The 21677-nt window shown below is 55.3% G+C and overlaps 2 protein-coding genes across 2 annotated transcripts; one reads left to right on the top strand and one right to left on the bottom strand.

Annotated features, from left to right (window-relative positions):
- Window positions 1-198: 198 nt before the first annotated feature.
- Window positions 199-19832, top strand: CSUI_008876 (rna polymerase i specific transcription initiation factor rrn3). Its single transcript, XM_068068996.1, has 12 exons — window positions 199-3721; window positions 4255-4409; window positions 4826-4912; window positions 5397-5671; window positions 6089-6226; window positions 6537-6647; window positions 7092-8000; window positions 8475-8667; window positions 9299-10524; window positions 11330-11413; window positions 12084-12725; window positions 13544-19832. Exons 1-12 carry the CDS (start codon window positions 1422-1424, stop codon window positions 18677-18679), a joined length of 11256 nt encoding a protein of 3751 aa, XP_067919029.1. The 5' UTR covers window positions 199-1421; the 3' UTR covers window positions 18680-19832.
- Window positions 19833-20329: 497 nt separating this feature from the next.
- CSUI_008875 (uncharacterized protein) lies at window positions 20330-21124 on the bottom strand. Its single transcript, XM_068068995.1, has one exon. It carries the CDS (start codon window positions 21065-21067, stop codon window positions 20903-20905), a length of 165 nt encoding a protein of 54 aa, XP_067919028.1. The 5' UTR covers window positions 21068-21124; the 3' UTR covers window positions 20330-20902.
- Window positions 21125-21677: the final 553 nt, after the last annotated feature.

Here is a 21677-nt window from a genome sequence, read left to right as displayed (position 1 = left end):
CACGGCGTGGCTCCCGATCGGACTCTCACTCGGCGGTACAGCAGCTAGGTGATGCTCACCTGTGTTCTTGTCGGCATGCTGGCCATGTCTCTCCGTGCGACTTTTCGGTGTAACCATGAGGAGACAGCAGCCAGATCGGCTACCGAGGTTCGCGACAGACTTAGCTCTCACTGTGGTGCTTCTCTATCTTAGTTTGCCTGCTTTCTTAGTTCGCGAGGTTCTGTCTACGACTTGCCTAAAGTAAATAGCCGGGAAGTGGTGTGCAAGCGCAGCACCTTTCTCCAAACTACCCGAGGACACAGCACAATCGAAGATTGTCGCGGGTGTGACTTCCAGTCTGTTGGGGCGGGTGATTCGTTTCAGCGTGGGCCTGAAGCAGCGACGTCCCATTTTGCTTTCCAACCACATGTGGTGATTCTCTTCTGCGGATCGTGATTTTTCTCTTTCCTTGAAGCCGCCTTGTAACGTCCACGGATCAACTGAGACGAGAGGTGAATGGCTCTTCATTCCCGCGCCCGGCGCTCCCGGCCGGTCCCTACTGTCGGGTGTTTTACACTCGCACATCTAGTTTCGTGGCTCGGTCTGACTTCCGATCCCAGCGCGTCGAGACGGTGGCGTTGCCATCACCTGTGAGGCTATACTATAGAGGACTTCTCTGTTCTCTACGGGACTGCTGTCTACGTTTGTCTTCGTCTTCGGACCGCCCACAGTTGCTCTGCTGGGGGAGGCTCGTTCGATACTTTGCCTTCGTAAAATACTCCTTTCTTAGCTTCTGGCCGTGTACGGGTGCCGCCCTTGGGCTCCTTTTCTTCCTTTTCTGGCCCACCTTTGTGGTGCCCAGTCGGGTGTCCCGGAACGATCTTCCGGACTCGTGGAATGCCCTGTTCGACAGGTGCTCTCAAGATATCTGCTTTGGACTGCGACGTCATAATATGTATCTTCGAATCTTGCAAAGCAGTTCTCAGTAAGGAGGTCAGTACCCCTGTACACATGCCAGAGGGGAATCTCTGACATAGTGCGGCCCGACTCGTTGGCAATGCGCAAGGCTGGGGGGGACATTCAAAGGCTCGGTTTTTTAGCATTCAAGATCGGTACGGAGTCCTGCTTCTGCAGGGCGGGAGGAGATCATTTGGGCGACTGGAGAGATAGCGGCAAGGAAGTTGTCCGTCCGCTGTAGCCAGCAATGCTTCTGGTAGATGCGACCGCGGAGCGCAGCCATCTGCACGTGTAGTGATGGTCCGTGGAGCCGGCATGAGGCAGCAGTTCATGGTGTCAGCGCCCCTGCTCTGTGAGGCGCCTCCGGGCCGTGAATCTGCTCGCCGTGCAGTTTCCTCCGTGGAAAGACACCTTGGAGAATTGTGACGTCTGGGAAGTCACGTGAAGTGATACAGCAGAAGCATGAATCAGCTTCGTCCGTGATAATGGCCGGAGAAAAAGAGGCAGTCCGCGGGTCCCTGCCAACGAAGAACGGGGTGAGTACTCCGGTAGAACAGCCACACCAACCGCAAAAGAAACGACGAGGAAGACAAACTAAGAGCAAAGTGGACTCAAGCACATGTCATGACTCGTCACTCGGCGAAGTACAGTCACTCTCTTCGTCCCAAGCGGTTCGTCCTTCGTGCTCGGGAGAAGTGGATGCTTTTTTCGGAAGCTCTTCGCACTTGACCCCGTCCGCGTTGAATTCGTGTCCTTTAGCCTCCTCTTCACCGCTTGAGCCGGCCTCCGTAGAAGCACGACCAGCTGGAGGTCGGGCGCCCGACAACCCCTCGCCGTGGCAGGCCCAAACAGTAGACACTGCCCCTGTTAGAGTGTCCTCTGTCCGCAGTGACCAAGCAACTGAGGGCGCGTGCGCCTCCTCTTTTAGTTCTTTGCCGTCTTCTGTTTCCTCTGTGACTTCTCTTCGTGCGTCGTCTATCTCGCCCAGGGCACGACCTAGTGTAGAGGCGTCAAGCGAACAAAGAGACCGACAGCAAGATCTTTCCTGTAGTCCTGGAAAACAGTTTGTTCATCGGTCCCCTCGGAGCAGCGACGGTACCCTTCCTGATTCGGGCCACCTTCTCCGCTTGCCGTCTCCTGTCATTGTGGGTCTCTGCAACGACTCACAGCCAGTGCGTGCTTCGGCAGCCAGGAACCAAAGAACAAGAGGACCTCGAGAGACGTGCGCCCCTCCTGATCTTGCAGCTGTACTGGCTAGCGTAGGGGCCCGTGCCGAGCATAAACAGGTTGCAAATAGACTCCGAGAATCCCGAAAGCCAGTTGGAGAAATGGTAGACAAAGAGAGACGAGAAGCAGTGACGAGAGGCCTACGAAACGAAGTCGTGACAGGCGAAGCGGACTTTCCTTTGTTTGGCCGAGAGAGACCTAGTCAACAGGGGAACGAACTGCCGGCAGCCGTCGGTGGGGGAGCAGGCGACCCAAGGCCCGAGAGACAAAGGGGCGCTGTCAAAGGTGCAGGCGACTGTGCTGATCCTCGTTATTTTTCTCCAGAGGGGCCGCAGGCCACCGTAAAAGAGACTACTTCTGTGAATCGTTTGCCTCTTCGTGACGAAACCCGTTGCGCCCAGACGGAGGAAGCACGCCCTTGCCCTTCCGAACCCTTGCCCTTGTCCTCACCTGGTATGGCATCTTCCTACCCGTCGCTTACGGCCTCTTCCTCTTCCTCTGCTTCAGCTTCGCTGGTCGTCGCTGCGCCTGCTTCTTCAGGACATGCAGTAGAGACCCCCAGCCTCGTCTCTCTTCGTCCGGCCTCTCCGTCTTTCTCAAGGCAGTCCTCATCGCCTGATCCTGCGGGCGGGACAGCCGGTCTGGCCACCGGTACGCTACCCTGCGCACCCTCCGTGTCACCGCCTTCAGCGTCTGCGAGCCCGGTGTTGAGTTGTCTTACGGAAGAGCCATCGCACCCTTGTACCTCTCCTCCCGCTTGTGCTCCCGCGTCAGCGCCCTACGGCTCCTCCCAAGAGTCTCCAGCCATGGACAGTCCGCCTCAGCCTGATTCACTTCATGCTGCTTCGTCCGACGAGAAGCGCTCGTGTCCGTCTGTTTCTTCCGCGACGCCGTGGTCTCCCCTGTCGCCCCCGCAGTCCTCTTCACCGCCGCATGGCCCTTACGACGCTGTTGCGCCACTTTCTCCGCCGCCGGACGTCATTCTGTCACCCGTTAGCCCCTCTCCTTTTCGCCTGGGAGATGTCGCTGAATTCAAGCCAAGTACACGAGGAGGGCGGACAACAGAGAGAGCTTCGAGAAGAGTGGAGCACTACCCAGGTAACCTTTCCAACTCTCAACAACAGCAGCAAGCTCTGTTTTTCCCGCCTCCTCCTTCGCCGTTTGGGGGGAACAGTGCGGTGTTGCGACTGGGGATCTGGTTAGCAGAGCGACCGGGGCTGGACGACGAACACTTCACGTCTCTTTTTGAAAGCTTTCTCTTGCACTTCGACTTCATTCATGCGGCGACACAGTCGACCAGCTTTCTGCAGCACGCGCAGTTGCGAAGAGACCTTCTGCTGCCCGAGGAAGAAGAAGACATGCCTCTATCTGCACAGAAGCTCGAAAAACGACAGTCAGGACAACAGAGTGGACCCGTTGGCAATGCGGGACAAAACCAGCCATCGCAAAGAGATCAGGCCGAAGAGTTCGAGGGTATTTTGCTGGACATTCTCAGCCTTCGGGGTGGTCGTGGGGTACACACGGCTGTAGAAGCTCTTGTAGCGCAACTGAAGGAGAAGTAAGATAGATGGCGGTTTGGACTGCACTATATGACTCCAATGATTGTTTTTGCCGAGTTCGGGCCTCGCGGCGGGGGTCAAATTTCTATTCGTGGGTGCGGCGTGTAGCAGCGAATCACCGACTGAGTGCTTCACTGTCAAGCGAAGCACCCGTTGTTGTCTCAGTGTACTCGCAGAGAAGACTGCGGTAAGCTGGTGCTTTCTAGCGAGTACTGGTAGGCAGTAGACCGCAGTATGCATTCAGGCACTCCGCTGGATATTTAGGAGCGTCATTATCTCCCTGCGAGAGCAGGTTTGCGTTCGACGAGAGAGATACACTCGTACTGGGTCGGCTGCTGCAGGGCTAGCGCGGGGCAGGAATGGTTCCTGCCAGCGGCTGTCGGTTTACGCCGCCCAAAATAAGAATGTGGGCACTCAAAGATAGCCGGACCAAAGACTCAGCAACCTGGGGTACGGGTTGATTTGAGCTCATCCGTGCACCGGCCACTCGAAGTCGTATGGCGGTCTTTGCGCCTTTGTTTTCTTTTTGCAGGTCTCGCCAGCCGCAGCAGGATGTCAGCGGACAGGGGACGACGGGACACACGGAGGGTGCAGTGTCTCAATCTGGCCTTCGCTTGGGCGAGCGCTTCTATTTTCCGGATAAGGCGGCCCTCAAGTCTCGCCTTAGACAGGTTCTTCAAGCCTACGGTCAGTGAAGACTGCTAGAACTGTAACCACAGAAAGACGGACTGTGCGTATATACGCGCCACTCAGAGCATGACTCGTGGCTATCTCCGTCCCGAAGCCATCACAAAGTAGGTATAACTCTTTTCGCGACGTGTAAACACTACTTAAGACTTCCTTGGAGTACAGGGAGAACGTGACTCAGTGACGGTGCCAGCTCAGCGGGGGATCAGTCTATTTTTCTTTGGGCTCTCCAGAGACAGAGGCCAAGCGTACGCGTGCGTGTCGAACGGTCGTCCGTGAAGCGATGAAGCAAAGTTGGAGTTCGGTCCGGTGGAGCTGGGCTGTTGGTTCCGCGCGCCTTGCTGGTTGGCGTTGCTCGCATGCTGCGCTTGTCGCGGAAGGTATTAGCTGAGTTACGATGTGCCCCGTTGCTGCAGACGAGAAAGAGGATCTGCGCGGAGACGACTTCGAGTTGGTGAAATGCGTGCTGGCCTTTCACCCGAGGGCAAAGAGAAAAATGCACAGTACGTTCTCATGGCGGCCACGGGAGCCTTCCTTGTGTAGATGCGTATTTCCAATTGTGCAGTCAAATGCACCCTAACAAAGGCGTACGTGGAAGCGTCACCAGCAGCTCGTTTTTTGAAGCCTTTCCCGGCGCAGGAGCTGTTCCTCTCCATCATTGGACTACATGGCCATGTAGTCCGCAATGCAGAGCGACAGTAGCTTTGGCTTCCGGCCTCTCTTCGTGCCCGTACGACCAGGCCGTGCATGCAGTGCTCGGAGTCACCCAACGAAACTGTGCTTGGGCTACGCAGCTTCTGCCCTCCTCACCAGCAACCTGCTCCTCAATCTATCCTCTTGCAGGGACCGTCTCGAGTTGTGTGGAAAAGTGAACAGTGCTGTTCTCCGAGTGGGACAGGACAGAAATTCGTAGGCCTGCCCAATGTATGGAGGCTGGCAGACTTACTGGTGTCGTGGTGTTGCTTCGCGGTTGTGTTTTTTCCGTAGACCTCTCCGGCATCTTCGTAGGCGCCCATCCCAATCCCAAGTTCCACTCCACCCGGTGCTTCTTCATTCGCCGTCTCCTTCCGGCTAATGCAGCTGCACCGTATTCCATAATAAGCCGCACGAAAGCTGATGATGGAGAGGAGAAAAAGGGAGTGGAGGAGAAGCCGTTGCAGAGGCGAGAAGACTGCGAGGATTTCAGCTATGTTCGTTGCGTAGATAACATGCTCGGGGATGATTCGAAGGCAGATCGGCTTCTTTGCCACATCATCAAGCAGGTATCAAGACAGGCAGGGCTCGAAAAAAACGTACTTTTGAGTGAGGATGCCCGTGGCGCACGTGTGTATCCAACGCCGTACGTATTTCTGCTGTCGTGCAACCCGGTGGGTTGCATATCTGCTTGGACAAATGACGGGCGCCGCGTGCGCTGGTTTCAAGGTAAGCAGGAGTGGAGCGCCCTGATGCCGTCTGGAAGAGGGGTTAGCTCTATAGCAAACCCTCTGTAGGGCCACAGCCGGCCTGTGACAGGTACAAGTTCAAGGGCCTTCTTTCCTCGTGTGACGGCTCCTTCCGGGGCCACGAGTTCGGGAGCGTGTGAATGAATGATATGCCTTCAGGAAGGCAGTCGCCTCCGTGTCCAAAAGGTGAGAAGCAGAGAGTTTTACTGTAGCTCATCTTTGTTTGTATGCTTTCAGGTGACAGAGGCTTTTCCGAGTTGCGTGACGCATCTGCACGAAACGATTCGCCGGAACTTTCCACCGCTTCGGCTGCCCGTGGACGTTCTCGTTTCTTACGTGAAGAACATTCTTTGGATTTCCCATCACGTTCTCCAGGTAAGTGCGGAACAAGAAGCTCTGCCTTCCCTTTCGCCCCACCCCCGGGCTGCGCCGAATGCAGTCCCCCAATGGAAACATCAGTCAACCAAACAGCGCATGCGAGCACCGGCTGGGAGGGGTGTCTGGTCGGCGAAGATTCTTGTGCATGTGACTGAGTTTCTCTTCGGCGTAACACACATAAATATACTCAGGAGCAGCGGTCATGCATCGTATGAGCGACATACTTGTGGCCCTGTGTGGGGGTATTGTGGCCTCTTTCTCGACGTGTTTTGACCCTGCGCACTGCTGTTTGGTTTGGTCGTGGTAGGTGCGACCCGTGCTATGGAAGTTGCTCTTGAGCAAGATGACAAGCATCGATGTGGAGATCAAACTCGCAGACCCCAACTCCATCGACCTCGAGCAGATGCAAGTGTGGAAGGTACGGTGCCCTTCATTGTCCGACCCCGGACTTCTGCTGGTGGTCTTCACGTCTCAGCTACAGCAGTTCAGATCCCGAGCCTGTTGGACTCGCTTTCTCCGAGCACGTGCCGTGTCTGGCCTCTGGACTCTTCTGAATCGCTGAGTGCTTTTCGGCGGGAGCGCGTCGCTTCGGCGGCTTCGTTGTCCGCAGTGTTCCACGGTGGTACGATCCTGCGCCGTCGAAATCTCATCTGCTGGTGTGCATCATCATCTCCGTTCAGCTGATCCAGTTCAGGACCAGTTGTAAGACCGGACACACGGTGCTGCTTGGGTGTTTCTCTCTGGCCGGTGTATTGGGATCGCGCCGGCCTTCGTCAGGGGAGACTCCTGATGGGTGGGAACGGGTCTCAGTCAACGGCAAGTCCTAATCGCGCCCTCGCGTTTTCTTCCTTTTCTGCCTCAGAAGGAGCAACTAGCGCTTTTAGCTGCTCAGTTGGAGAGAGGAGCAGTAGCGCCAAGTGTGGTGCAGGGCATTCTGGGTGAGCCGCAGTGGTTCCAGCTGATGTATGAAAAGGTGAGAGGGGAAGAAGACATCGACGTGATGGCGACCAAGCTGGATGGCTTTATGCGCGTCATATTCGCGTTTCTACAGTTGCACCTACCTCAGATGGCTACTCGGCCAGCAGCCCCAGGAGCTTACCGCGATGTAGCAGAAGAGTCTGAAGCTTCGCAGCCCTCTTCTGTAGCCACGTACTCTCCATGCGTTGATGATGACGTCGAGCCCTTGGATCGGAAGGAGAACAAGGCGAGTGCGGACGAGACGACTGTGCCGCAAGGCGGTTGCGGGGCAAAGATATCCCACGCACGGCCAAATCCCCCACGGGCAGGGTCCTCGGGGATCACTTCGCCGTGTTGTCCTTTGTCTCCTGTCTCCCCGGACTCCGCGCTTTCTCCAGACCTGCACTGTGCTATCGCTCCTGTAGCTCCGGTCTCGCCGACCAGGCCGTCCTGGCAAGACGCTCGACCTACCACGGCTGACCTGGGCCTGTCGCGTGCTCTTCCAGTCCAAGAGACAGAGTCTGTTTCGCCACGTAGTAAACAAACAAAGGGAGACGAGAAACTGCAGGCTCTTCTGGGGGAGAGGGGGGGAGACAAAAGGAAAGGCGCTCCGGAGCAGCATGCCATGACAGAGGCGGATGTTTTTGTGTATGAGTTGTTAGACATATTTATGGAAGTGGTTCTCCCCGTCCACCGTTGCAAGTATGTCCAGTTTCTCGTCTTCTACTTGGCGAATCTCCGCGTTCAGTGGGCAGGCCGGCTGATGAAGCTGCTCTTCAAGCTGCTCTTCGACAAGCAACAACATATGCTGCTGGTAATCGAATTTGCTTGGACGGTGCCATTATAGAGTCATCTGAGAGACCGTCGTATGAGTATACGGCTTTCTCAGCACATGTGAACGCTTGTCCCAGAAGAAGTGAGAGCCGCGTCAGCACGTTCCTGTGATTACACTACACGCGGTCTTGTCAAGCGATAGCGTGCCACGTATCTGGGTGTCCTCTGATTTGTACTGTGGTCTTGGAGTTGTACCGTTTTTCTCGCGACTCCACTCCGAGGCTTCTAGTCAATGGAACAACGGCCGGAAAGGGCAAGACGTCTCAGGCGGCAAGAAGCATATATGTGGCTTAAATTTGGTCAGTTGCTCCATGCGGTGCATTTACAATGTGCTTTGTCCGTGTACTTAGCCTTGCCTCCGGCTGATGTTGTTCTGGTCACTGGGTCGCACACCCCTGTTCAGCTTGAGGATATCTCTCCTCTGTTGCCTGCCCACTGAATTGTGATCCTCCAGAGACGTATTGCGGCTAAGTACATTTCTTCGTTCCTCTGTCGCGCGCTGAACGTGCCCCCTCGCTTCATCCGTCTGGCGCTTCAGCATCTTTTTCAGCTTTTGCACCAGGGATTTCTTCTGACAGGGTCTCCAGGGGCGGCCAGACAGCAAGAGAGACTTCTGCACTTGCTCAAGGCGCAACATCAGACCGTCTGTAAGTGACCCTCAGAGGGCACGACGATGTGGGGGTTTCGTGAGGTTTAAGCCAGACACGCGGGAGAACTGCGTGAAGGCGAGTTAATGGCCGTGTGTAAGCCCATATGTGACTGTGGCCTGCTCAAGCTCTTGTCTCCCCCAGTCCTCTCGTCGCCGCCAGGGGCCAGCCGTTGCCTTTGTAAGAAGCCGACGCATGCGTACGTGTAGAGCATGCAGCTACAGTCAGCATTTGTAGCTTTCAGCTCCGGATAGCGGTATACTTTGAGCTATGCAGTTCAGGGATATTTGCCGTGGGCTCGTATCTCTCTTCGCACACAGAGCATCGCGGACCGAGAAGATAGATGACTATTGTTCGGGCTCGCTAGGATGCAACACCCTGCGCATACTCTGTTAAAGCTTCACTTCATCTGAGTACGAACAGCTCTTGTCCGCAGAGAGAGAGCAGGCACTCATACACGTAAGTACATTTCAAAGGATTGAATGAGTCCACGCGTGTTCGCAGAGGAGTCCGATCCGCGCAGTGCTACAACGTTATGGTCGTAACTGTGAGTTGGAATTGCAGGGGCTTCACCTGTCAGGGAACAACTTACGCGAACAAGTTGTGTACTGTGTCTGTGTGTTCCTACCAGACAACTCTGAGTCTCCACTCGCCCTCTTTTTCACAGTTTGTCAAAGTTGCTTTTACGTCCTCTGCTACCACTTAGACGCTTTAGCCGTATGGCCCTCAGGTCTCGACTTCCTTCACTCTAAACATGCTTCGCTCCACGCGCTGTTGTCGTCTCCTCTTCGCCCTTTGATGCGAGTCAAGCGAGGCATCGCCAGGGAGTTTGTGGCTGCCTGTCGGCGAGTCGGGGGATTCGAAGACTTGGAGAGCCATTTCAAGGAAGTGCAAGCTAGGGGGCAGGCCTCTCTTCCTGAAAATCAAGACCACGGCGAATCTCTGGGGCAAGTAAATAGCGGAAGTCCCGGTGAAGCGACCGCGGAAAATGACGAGGCGGAAGCCAAGGGGAGCTCCGCTCAAAGCGCCATGGCCCGGGGGCCGAGAACAGAAGAAAAGGGTCTGGAGCAGGCAGATGAAGACGAAGGTGGTGCAAGCGAAGCCGACAACCATACGGAGGCCTTAAATGATGTGCTGTGGCTTTTTGATCCACTCGATGCCTTCTTTCCTTTTGACCCGTATCCCTTGCGGCACTCACATCGGTTCATCGCAAACAAATACCGGGAATGGAGCGCTGTAGTTGACTTCGTGCTCCTCAGAGAGAAAGAAAAGTCGAGGACACCTCGAGAGCAGAGCGGCTTCAAGAGAAAAGCAGAGAAGAGAGAGCTGGAGGGCGTGTCTGAGGTTCCAAAACAAGAGACGGGCTCAACACAAGACGAAAAACTGGGCCAGGATGCGGCATCTGCGACTACGCAGAACCCAGTTGGTTCTGAAAGAGCGCCTAGTCACGAGATTGAGAGTGGAGACGGGGAGAAGAAGCTAGAAGAAAGCAAGGACCAAGTGACGGAGACAGAAAAGGAAGAGCACACGGGGCGAGAAGAGCTCGCTGGTGCAAGCAAATTAGAGAGTGAGGAAGCGATTGTAGACGAAGGGCAGGAAAAAGGCACGACGCTTTCAGACGGTGGTGCTGGACAAGAGGAAGAAGAGCCTACCATCGCAGTCAGCGACAAGCAGCTCAGCACGCCGGCGAGGAGAGTGGACCAACCGGGCTTGCCCCTTGGAGGCGACCAGAGCGTTGTCAGTAGTGAAGGCGACGACGTCGCCGAGAGGACAGAGCCGAATGTGGCCGAAGGCGGTCGGCCTGCGCCCGAAGCGATTCTAACCCAGCAGGCGCAGCACATTCTCAAGCGCCATGAGGTACGGTCTTTACAGTTCTTCAGCTTTGTCACGATGTGTTCTCGCGCGGGTCTGTGAATGAAATATGGAACTCACCAACTGACGCTCTCCTCGGCAACAGCTTAGGTGGCCCTCCTTGCGGCTACACGGGCAGACGCCCTGCCGTCGACACTGGCCCTGCTGTCCGTGCGAGCCGCGCGCCAAGGTTGCTCGTGAGTGCACTGTAGATTCTCCGTTCTAAAGGCCGACGAACTACGGAGTACGTACCTGGTGGAGAAAAAGCTGCCCGGTAGCCGTGTAAGGACCAATTTCCTAGGATCCGTAGGTATCCCTTTGGCAGCGGTTTACTACACGCTAACAGTGCAGATGTGGCGTCCGAAAGTAGGCTGTTTGCATGCTTAATTCGATGCTCCCCTACACCACACTCGGAACCTTGTGTGCTCGAATTCTAACCGGACACTTCATCTGCAAAGCGCCTAGTTTTGGCGTGTGGAAGCCGCCCAGTTTTTCTGCCTGGGAAATTCCGCAGCCGGTGGTCGGCCTTCGCTGCACCTCGGGACAGACCCGCGAGTGCCTTCAGTCTCCCAGGCAAAAAATAATGTGCCCGGCCTCCACTCGTTAAGAGAACTCTCCGGACGTCTCACTTTGGTGTTCGAGTGGCGCACCATTACTGGGGACCGTTGTCGCGAGGAGTGCGTACTGCAGAAAACTGGCATGAGCTAACCTGCGAAAGTCCTTGTCGCCTCTTCGCACTTTGTTCATACGTGCACCAGATGAGGCTTCAGCTGTGTCGTGTCTTCTGTCTATTCTCTCTCGCGGCCTACAGCCGCTGTCGGATTCGGAAATGGGGGCGATGCAGCAGCTGGTGCAGGAGACGCTCGGATTCGCCAGCGTCAGTCGAGAACTGGAGGTACGGGACGTGTCGTGCCGATGCAGAGGCCGTCTCAGTTCGCTCTTTGCATTATTCTGTTATTTACCTTGGAAGATACTTCAGGTATAATCCTGGGTAGCCCAGCTATGAGTATATCATTACACGACAGATGCTCCGTCGCAGCTCACTTCCCCGGTTTTGTGTCATTTCTATGTGCTGTATCAGCCACAGTGCGTAGTTGAAGCAGCGCACAGTTCCGTGTAGGGACGGGCCGATATCTGCGGTGCCGCGAATGAGCTCCCATGATCGGAGTGTACCCGTGCGTGCTGATATTGGAACCGTTTCGCGGTTGTGGTTGTAAGTACCGAAGGCTCCACTTCTTGCCAAGCTTCGACTGTTTCCTAGATCTTGTGCGTTTGCGTCGTTTCACTTCCGGAGCCGATGACAGTGGCCCAGCGCGGCTGTTGATCGGTCCCTTCAAAGGACGGCAGCCGTAAGAGCACTTGGCTTAGTATATCTGTCCGCATTTTCACCGCGCCATGGCCATTGTGTTTGCTTGCCGTCCCGTGTCTGAAAAGGGAGAATGGCCATTCATGCAGCTCCGTGCCCTGGTTCGCGATAGGCGTCTGCCGGTCTCCACGTGTGACCCTGTTACTCATCTCGTTGACTTCCCGTTGTCCTAGGCACTGGTTTCTGCACTGCTGTTCAGGCAGGAGCCCGCCAGCGCCCCGGCCGTACCTGTCCGTCTTCAGCGTCTGCCTTGCCGCCGTCGTCCTCAGGTGTCCAGCCCAAAGAGACGAGTAGCGAGGGTCGCGTCAGCTCGTTGCATCGCGACCCCGTGGTAAACCGGAAAGCGACAGCATCAGAGGGTGGGACGGGACAGCGCGTCAGCCGAGGAAGGTACAATTTCATGAACGCACGTGCTTTCCGAGAGGATGAAGAAAAATGCGCGGAGCGAAACAGTGAGGAGGAAGAGATGTGTGGCCCTTCAGAGGAGGAAGACCTTTCCTCGTTCTGTGGGTCTACTTCGGGGGGAGACTGGACTGGAGAAGACGAGAAAGGAGAGCGCGCGGCCGACTCGGGGGAGGTGAAGGTAGAAGGAGTATCTGAAAACACCACCGATTTTCCTTCATCGAAGAAACGCAAGCGGAAGAGGGCCAAATGGTCTGGAGGCCCTTTTCTCCCATGTCCTCGCCTCCGGCCGCTGGTTCACGATGACGGGGACGCTTTTTTCGATTCCTCCCCGAGCGCGAGTGGACTGGGAGCTACTGACGAAGTCGTTTCATTCTTAGCTCCTAGAGTGGCAGCGAGTATCGCTGACCAACTTGAACCTGAAATCGATGCTGTCGGTGTAAGTGGGAGTCTGACTCCTTCGGCGGAGCCGCGTCTCGCAATCAGTCTTTCAACGTCGGCTGTCTGTCCGGGACCATCCTTGTTTTCTCACACGTAGTCGTTAATCTGCCGGGCAAAATTCCAAGTCTCGCGCAGTGATTAAGCAGACCCTAAACCCTATGAAATCCGGGCCCGTCACCCTGTGGAGGGGAGCCCTGAGGCCACCGAAGTCCGTTGTGACTAGCGGTCCGGTCTCATATTTCCTTGTCCGATGGGGGCAGGAGCAGGCCCGAGATTCCCCGCCACATTAATGTGTGCCCCAGCAGGAAGGTAGTGTCAAGTTTCTCCCCGTTGCAGTATCGGCTAACAGAATGTTTTCTCCGGAGAGAAGATGGGAAGCCACAGCCAGGGCCGTGGCGCTGACAGTGGCGACCAGCTTGCGGTACCTCTTGTGGAATAGGAGGCTGGAGAAGGGTGGCTTTCTCTGCGAACAGCCCGTTCGTTTTTACGGACCGACGGTTGCCTTCGGAGTCGCTCCTCTGTTTGCAACATGAAGCCTGCGAGACTGCAGTGCTTTGGAACGAGTGCATTTTCTGAGTCGTCTTGGGCCTGCAGTCACGTGCGTATGTCACACTATACGTTTGTCAGGCGTGTACGTGCACCCTTTTTTACCCGCGCGAAGATGCACACTCGCGTCTTGCCCTTTCTGTCTTAGGAAACATTGGGGAGCGACCACGGTGTGCGTTTCGAATGTGAGTGTGCGTGTACGTCGCAGTCACTGCGTCATCACAGTGCTTCGCCTTGCCTTTTGCGGCGCTCGCCGGCTTTGTCTTTCAGGACGAGGCGCTCTCGCAGTCCGACCTTCGGTTACTTCGTCAGCGGCCCTGTCTCAGCCGCGCATGTATTTTAGACATCTTCCTGTCATCTCAAGCGTACAAGCCTGCACCGCTGTCGCCAGTTGCATCTCCCCTGCCTTCTCCTCGCATCGTAGTAAAAGATAGTGCGCCTCGTTCCCCAGGACAAGAAAAGGGTGAAATCCCTTCTTCTCCCCCGACTCTCTCTGTCGCCCCTGCCCCCCCGTCGCAGCTGTCGTCTCTTGTGTTACCCCCTTCCGCGGGCGTGTCTTCCTCCGAGTTGGACAGGACCGGCAGGTACGGTGACCCCACAACGAAGTCTCCGCGTAGCCGCCTTGCGCCCAGTCCCTGCGACAGCTTCGTGGGTTCACGAGCACCTAGACGCACAGCCGACAGGGCTGGGCTCCAGTTTCAAAGGCTCTCGGCTCTCGGCAGTGGAGTGTCGCCGTTCTCGCCGGTCCCGGTACCGTGTCCGTCGCCCGGGCTTCTGCCGGCAGACACCACTCGAGCAGCGAGAGGCATGGCAAAGGAGAAGAGTCTGGAGATCCAAGTCGCTATTGGCGCGACAGGGACAAGGACGAAAGAGGACACCCGAGCAGATGAGCAAGAAGGCCGAGAGAAAACCGAAAAATGTCGAGATGGTTTTCGTGTCGACGTAGCTGGACTCAGAGAGAAAAAGGGGAGGAAGAGTGTCGGCATCGTCTGTTGTGGGGAATTTGACGAGATCGCGAAAGAACGTCCCAGTCAACCGCATTCGACTGCCGGGCCTACAAGTGTCCGCGCGAAGCTAACGCGAAGGCACACAACTGACTTTCCTGCTCTAAGCCCCGACAGTCCTCATAATTTCCTGCAGAGGCGTAGCGTCGCAGAGACAACTGCGGCAGCCCGCTGCGGAAATGAGGATGAGACCACGTCGTTGGTGCCTCTGTCGCCTGGCTCCGAGTTTGTCCACGCCCTGGGCCAAAGGCAAGACACACCGCGAGACGGGAAAAGTGACAAAAGTATGGAGGGAAGAACAAACGACCAAGCGAGTGCCAAGGCGACATTCCCAGAGCGCACTTACGAAGCAGGGTCGCAGGCAGCAGACGGGGTAGTGCCGAGGCAAACTAAGAGAGGTGTGAGTGCCGCAGGTTCACCCGACGAAAGCAGAAAAGCGGAAGAGGCCAGAGAAGCTTCCGTGAAGATGTGCGGCCTGGGCTATACCCAGGAGGATGGCCGGGTAAGGGGGTGCGCGCTCGAAAGTGAAAAGGTTGCCCACGAGTTGGGGACATGTGACGGACAACAAGTGAAGAAAAAAGAGAAAAAGAAAAAGAAGAGGCACAGGTCCGAAGAGACGCTGCTTGATGCAGAAGAGCCGGCGAGACAAGATGACGATTTTGAGAGGGAGACCTCCGCCTATGCCTGCTCGGACGGAGAGCGGACAAAAGATTGTTCCTGGAAGCAGTTGAAACACCCACGCGTTGACGGACCGAAAGAACCCGCAAAAAGTCAGCTTGAGGGAAAAGCAACCGGGGACACTGCCGGTGTTGGCGACTTGAGTGACGGCGGGAGAGACTGCAAGCCGAAGAAACCGGAGAAGTTCCCAAACAAGCACGAGGATGTGCGCTGTCGAATGTCCGAGCTTGACAAAGAAGTAATGGAAGAGGAAAGAGAACATGGAGAGAACCAGGAGACGCTGGCCAACTGCGAGTCCGGGAGTGACGGATCAGAATACCGAAAGCGAAAGAAAGAAAGAAAAAAGAAGCGGAAGAAGGCAGATGACTTGGAAAGCACTTCAACAGACTCACGAGAAGACCGTTTGAGTTTGTCTTCTGATACCGCGGTCCTCGGGAAAGGAGGCGGTGTATCGCTGTTAGAAACCGGTTCCCTGGCGGCTAGCTCTGCTCCGGCGACGGATATGCCCTTGTGCGAAACGGCCGAGGAGAGGAAAGTAAAGAAGAAGAAAATGCGGTCTCGAGAAAAGCTCGCGAGTGTCGTCGGCGGTGTGAGCGAAGGGTTATCCGACGATCCTGGCCGGAGAGGCGAGAGCTCGGCTGTAGGGTGTGCCACCATCAAGCCAGCAGAGGAAGGAAGCGGAGGCAAGTCGAGCCTTCCAGACTTCAACCCCTCATCAGAGCTAGACCGAGTGATGCAGCTATTGAGGGAAAGGGAAGAGAGTCTGAGGAAACAGCAGGAGGATATGCAGCGCACCCAGCAGGCTTTGCTGCAGCTCCTTCTGCGGGAGGAAAAGAAGCGCGCAAAAAAGAAGATGAAGAAGGAAAAGAGGAGAAAGGCTGAGGAAACAAGAGGCATAAGCTCGCAAGAGGAGGAAGAGGAACGCGAGTGCACTCCGCATGAGCGAAGAGTCAGGCAGGCAGATGAAATCACGAAGTTAGTTGGATTACATGCCGAGGCGCACGCGTCTTTCCAGTCTCAAGAGACAGCAGAGAATGTGGGGGAGAGCGTGCCCCGCTCCTCAGCACACAAGGATGAAAGGCGGCCTTCGTTCCAATATGAAGGGGAGAACAAGAAAAAGCAGAAGAGGACTGAAGGACTTCTTGTGCCGGGCGGTGAAGAGGACTCGGGGCCATCTATTCCTCATTTTCCTTCTTCCGTCGGCGCGACGACTGGCACTTTCTCTGGTAGCAAGGGGCGAGGACCCGAAGACAAGCACGGTCAGGCGGCTGCCCGCTCTCGCGCCAATACCTTGTGCAGGGAGGAAGTTCATCCTGACGAACCAACACCTGGCCGAGTGGATCCGGCAGGTCGGACGGAGAACAGAGAGTCCCAGGGGGCCGCCGGACGCAAGGACTCCGAGGCAGACCAAGAAGGCGGTCGGAGGAAAAAGAAGCGAGCTGTCATTTTGGATGAGCAGAGCGAGGCGGAGCAATGTGATGCAGTGCAGGAGGCGCAGCCGAGGTGTTCTCGCCGGCAGTCAAGCAGTCGACGAGAGGATACGGCAGACAATCACCCTGCCGAATCTGCCGAAGTCGATAACCTTTCCGCGAAGGACGGGGAACTCATGAAAATCAAGGAGAAAGACAGGAGCTCACCAGGCGGCATACACAAACAAAGTCATGCATCACTCCAGACACATACTGATCTCTCGATTGAGGACCGTGAGGAATCCCAGGCTGCAGGTACCTTCTTCTTGCATGAAAGAAAACAAAAGAAGAAAAAGACGAAAAGGGATCTCGTAGAGAGTTTAAAGCATGCTGAAGAAAGCCTGGACGAAGGGAGCGAACGCGGCTTCGTTGGAGGGAAATCCAGAGCGAGAGAGCCGATCGACATGGATGGAGGTGATACTTCCCCATGCGGAATCAAACGAACGGCAAAAAGGGAACGCCTTAGTTCTGGGGGGCTACACGAAGACCAGTCACAAGCAAGCAGGGGAGAGCCTACTTCTGCTTCGACTGAGAAAGACGCAGTTGAGCCTCTGCCTTCGCGGCAGAGTGCAACCGAGCAGCGTATGGGAATGAATGCTGTAGAGGCACGCTGCTATAGCGAGCAGAACGTCTGTGCGGAGGTGATGGAACAAGTTCGAAACTCCAAAGCAAAGAAGAAGAAACACAAACGGGAAAAAGAAAGAAAACTACGCCAAGAGGAGGACGTGGACGGCTCGACCTACGGGGGAGCATCCACACTCGGTCCGCTGGAAGAAGAGGTAACGAAGGAGCACAACGACGTTAATGCAGAACTGGAGAGAAAAGGCGGAAGAGAAGTCCTCACGTTCGGCTCGTTGAGAGAGGGTGAGCAAGAGGTTCTAGGAAGTGAAGTGAAGGTCAAAAAGAAAAAGAGGAGAGACCGGATCACCAGCGATAACGAAGGAGAGGCACCAAAGGGAGGTTGGGTACTACCGATGGGTGCTGCTCCCGCGGCAGAGCAGGAGAGTGAGCAGGGATGCTCTCAGCTAGCGGTTGGTGTAGCTTCCGCCCGCTCATCGGCGAGGTTGCAGGAAAGCACCTCCGAGCCTGAAGGCGAAGAGAAGAAGGAGAGAAGAAAGAAGAAGCGCCTCCCTTCTCTGAGAGAACTGTCAGAAGAAACTGTGCAAGCAGTCGGAGACACAGGGACAGAAGAGAATGAGAGAAGCATAGCGCGAGACCCACTAGAGGAGTCGGAGAAACGCAGTGCGAAGCGGCGGAAAGAACCTGCATCGGAGGAGGCGAATCGAGTCCCGGAGACAAGTGAAAGGGACGAGAAAGACACAGCACACGAATCTGACACTACGGCTGTGGTGGAGATAACACGTGAAGAAGAATGGAGGACTATACGGGCGACAGAGGACGAGGAAATCATGCAGCCACCGAAAAAGAAGAAAAAGAAAAAGAAAAACGCCAAACATACCGGGGAAGGAGAGGAGGGAGAAGGACACACACATGAAAAGACTGATGGCTGCGGTTTTGACCCAGATGAAGAGGCCCGAACCTGCAAAACTGCCGAGCCTTACAGCGGCTCGGCGGCGGCGACACTTGACTTCGCAGAGCCGCGCGTAAGACAGAGTTTTCTTGTGGATGGGCAGAAAGACTGGCAGGAGAGTGATGTATCTGCCCCAGCCAAACAGAAGAAGAAAAGAGAGAGTGCGGGAGGTGAAGAGGCAGCTTTGTCCTGGGTCTCGAACAAGCAACACAGGGGAGGTCAGCTACTAGGCCTTACCCAGGATACGTATAATTGTACAGTGGAGCGTGTGGAAAGCGAGCGGGAGAAACAAGCTCCAAGAGGAAAAGGTACTGCTCATCGGGAGAGCGAGACTGAGCACTGGATCAAAGGGGGAAGGAAGGAGGCGCGGCGTCTCGGCAGTACGCAGGAAAGAGGGATTACAGCTTTTGCACGAGAGGAGACGGCGACTCCAAGAGGGCCTGGCGCGAGGGGAAGCAGAGTTAACAAGTGGCGCGCCCAGAGAAGGCCAAATTTCGGCGAAGGGAAGATGGAGAAAGCATTTAAGATAGGTTTCGCGGAAAGGGAACGGGCACGGAGGATATTGAATGAAGGGGATATGGCCTCAACGAGGACAAGAAACTTTAACAACGCAAAGAACCTAGGGGCCTTAGAGCAGGATGGTGGTCCGCATCCATACACGGAAAAGAAGCGCAAGAGAAACAGGAAAAGGACATTCCGAGAGAGCGTCGGAGCATGGAACTGACGGCGGAAGTCAGCCAAACTTGATCGGTGTGGAAGAAGAAAGAAGAAAGTGCCGAGTCTTCCGGAAGTTGCAGGGCTCTATCCGGCATTAGCGTAGTAGGGCAGAAACACCGGATTACGGGGCTTTGATAGCTCAGCTTCACAAGACTGACAGAGCTCGCCCCGCACTAATTTTCTCTTTTTCGACTGGTATTGCGCTAGGCATTGTTTGGTCAGCAAACAACATCTGGCCGCGTCGGACTTATAACCTCGATTCTACACTCTCCGAAGACGTGCCTGTACCGCGAGCACTCATCTCCCAGTACCAGATACGCTGCCGGTAGGAAGTTTGCTTCAGTGAGTCTTCGGAAGGACCAAGGCCGAGCCAGTGAAGCCGATCCCGTCTGCGCACGGCTAGACGTCGGACAGCCCTGTTTCTCTGCTAAACCGGTTTCTTAGTAAAGAGAAATAGCGGGGGCGGACCAAGGTGGACCTGACGCTATCGCAACCGTGGCTCAAGGTTTCAACGGCTTCTTTGGCTGCTTTTGTGAGTGTGCGCCCGTGTTATTTGCCTTGTCGGTTCGGTCGCGTGGAGGTGAAGCAGCCACTTGATTTGCGGAAGATCCTTGACGAGACTGGCTCCGAAGCTTGAACATTGTAAGGCCTTTCACGGAGTCGCGTGGACTTCTCGCTGTACGGGATGGTACAGCAATAGTCGTAGGCTCGCAGCGGCCACTCGTTGAATCTCGGTTCCTTCGGAGAAGTTTTGCCGCCCAAATCCGCCGAGGGTCCAGCCAACTCCGGAGGGGCTTAAGGAAATCGACCAAGTCGGGACGTGCCACGACAGCCAGGAGTAGGGAAGTGTGCATAGGTGTCCATAAAGCAAGTCTGCTCTAGAGCCCTTGAAGTGGAGTACGGAAGTCGTCACACGTTCAGCAGTTGTCTAACGTACACCGAGGGACGCGTATTACGCCAGTTATCAACAGCACTGTGAATGTGAGGGTACTGCTCACTGGGCGCCGATACGCTTGTCGAGCGAAGTCACCCGCCCTATGTGCACCTCGTGATATTTTCTGTAAGCTGGATAAGAAGTGCAGTAAAACACCCGTCCCGAGACTGGCAGCTCTGCACCTGGCCGGGGTGCCATTGATTTCCTAGCTCCCAGGACATTCATATCTTTCAGATATATACTTGATACCTTGACACATAATGCAGGCAAAAGATGATCATGAGTGCGACAATCGAGATAGCACTAGCTGCGCGTACTAGAACCGGACTCAATACAGAATTCCATGAATCGATATATTCAGCTGACAGTGTATTGCACCAACGCGAACCTTCAAGTGAACAAACTAAACTGTATGCGCTACAGTGTTGCGCGCACAGATGCTGTACACGCAACTAGCTTTAGCGAGCTAAGATTGTGGAATCTTGGCGTACCGAAACAAGAACACTGCTGCTCATGAGCGGCGAAACGGCGTGTCCGCACGGCAGAAGGCACAGCCCTCAGCTGTTTTTCGTCGCTTACAACAACCCCGACACTTTGGAAAAGTTACGCAGGAATCCTCAGCAACCACTGTCTTGGCCGAATGTGTTTGAGGCTGTTTGGAGCCAAACTGACAGCTGTGCTACAGTTTCTGTGAGTGTGGTCCAGAGAAGTTTCGACCTGGGCGCCTTATTATCTTATCTGTCAAGAGTTCTTGACTGAAGCCGTGCCGAAGTACGCGAAGAAGCTAGCCGACCAACACATTGTCAGGACGGGCGGGTCCTGAATAATATCTTTGCTCGTGCGAGATTGTACGAGCGACAGAATGAAAGAGAAAAGAACAAAAGACCGTCCCAGCTGCGTTCTCAAATCACTCGGTGAAACATTCAAACGACTGAGAATCCAGGTAGGTCGGAACGGAAGGAACGAGACCGGCACCGTCAGCTGTGATCCGAACTCAGCAAAAAGACAGGTAACAAACCAGGATACCTTCGGGAGAATGGGAAGGTCTACAGACGTAAGAAGAAAAACGGTGACAACACACAAACACGACGGTACAGCTAACTCCGGCCTAGAACCTAAGGAGAAAAAGGGGAAGTACCCTCGAAAAAAAGGGACTGTGAGGAACGTCAGGAGAGGCGGGCAGTGACAGACGAGCAAGTAACGAGACAGACGCTGAAGAACTCGTCATAGTTCAGAGCGCCGTAGGCACACAACAGCGTTTTCAGGACGGCGCTGAACCGTACAAAGACACTCGCTTCATGCACTCCGAGAAAGAAGGAAGAGGGACTTTGGCTTCCTCGAAGTCGAAGCGCAGCATGTCATACACCATCTCCTGCGGCAGAAACCAGGAACAAACAGAGAACAGAGTACTCTCCTCAATCGTTTCGGCTCTACCCGCGTACCATGGCTAGGCAAAAGCATAGCAGGGTAGAACAAATGCCAGTCTCTACAACTGAAATCGCCCCGGGTCCTTTCTCCTGTTTTCCATTATGCTTCCTAGCGCAGGGTGTAACTAACCGGGACGACCTCTATGAAGACATATAGGGAACCACGTCCGCTTGACTTGCCTAGAGAGCCCTCTGCTGTAACTATACGACAGCTCCAAGATGCTTTCAAACAGTCCGCTGTCGCAACGTATGCCGGGAAAACAACCGTACACCGTGAAGTTTTGATCTATGCCTCCATGGCTACACTCAACTCTGACCTAGTCACTTGCGGGCTGACTTCTTCCAGAGCATGTAGCATCAACAACACTCCGACAAAGGCCCGCAGAAGAAGCCCCAAGCCGCCCCCTCTACAGATGCAGACCAATGCTCCGGGTCTCCCTTGGAAGCCCTCGGACAAACCTAGACCCCCTCCTGAGCTCAAGCTATTCATAAGCACGTTTTCATTGGATCACTCAAGTAGAAGGACATGGTGGGCTGCCAGCCGAGCAGTTTCTTGGCCTTGCGACAAAGGCCCGCAGAAGAAGCCCCAAGCCGCCCCCTCCACAGATGCAGACCAATGCTCCGGGTCTCCCTTGGAAGCCCTC

Source organism: Cystoisospora suis (assembly GCF_002600585.1).
Source record: "Cystoisospora suis strain Wien I chromosome Unknown contig_5116, whole genome shotgun sequence".
In the NCBI taxonomy this organism is placed as follows: Eukaryota; Apicomplexa; class Conoidasida; order Eucoccidiorida; family Sarcocystidae; genus Cystoisospora; species Cystoisospora suis.
Note: the sequence above shows the minus strand (reverse complement) of the source record. Positions and strands in the feature narration are given on the sequence as shown.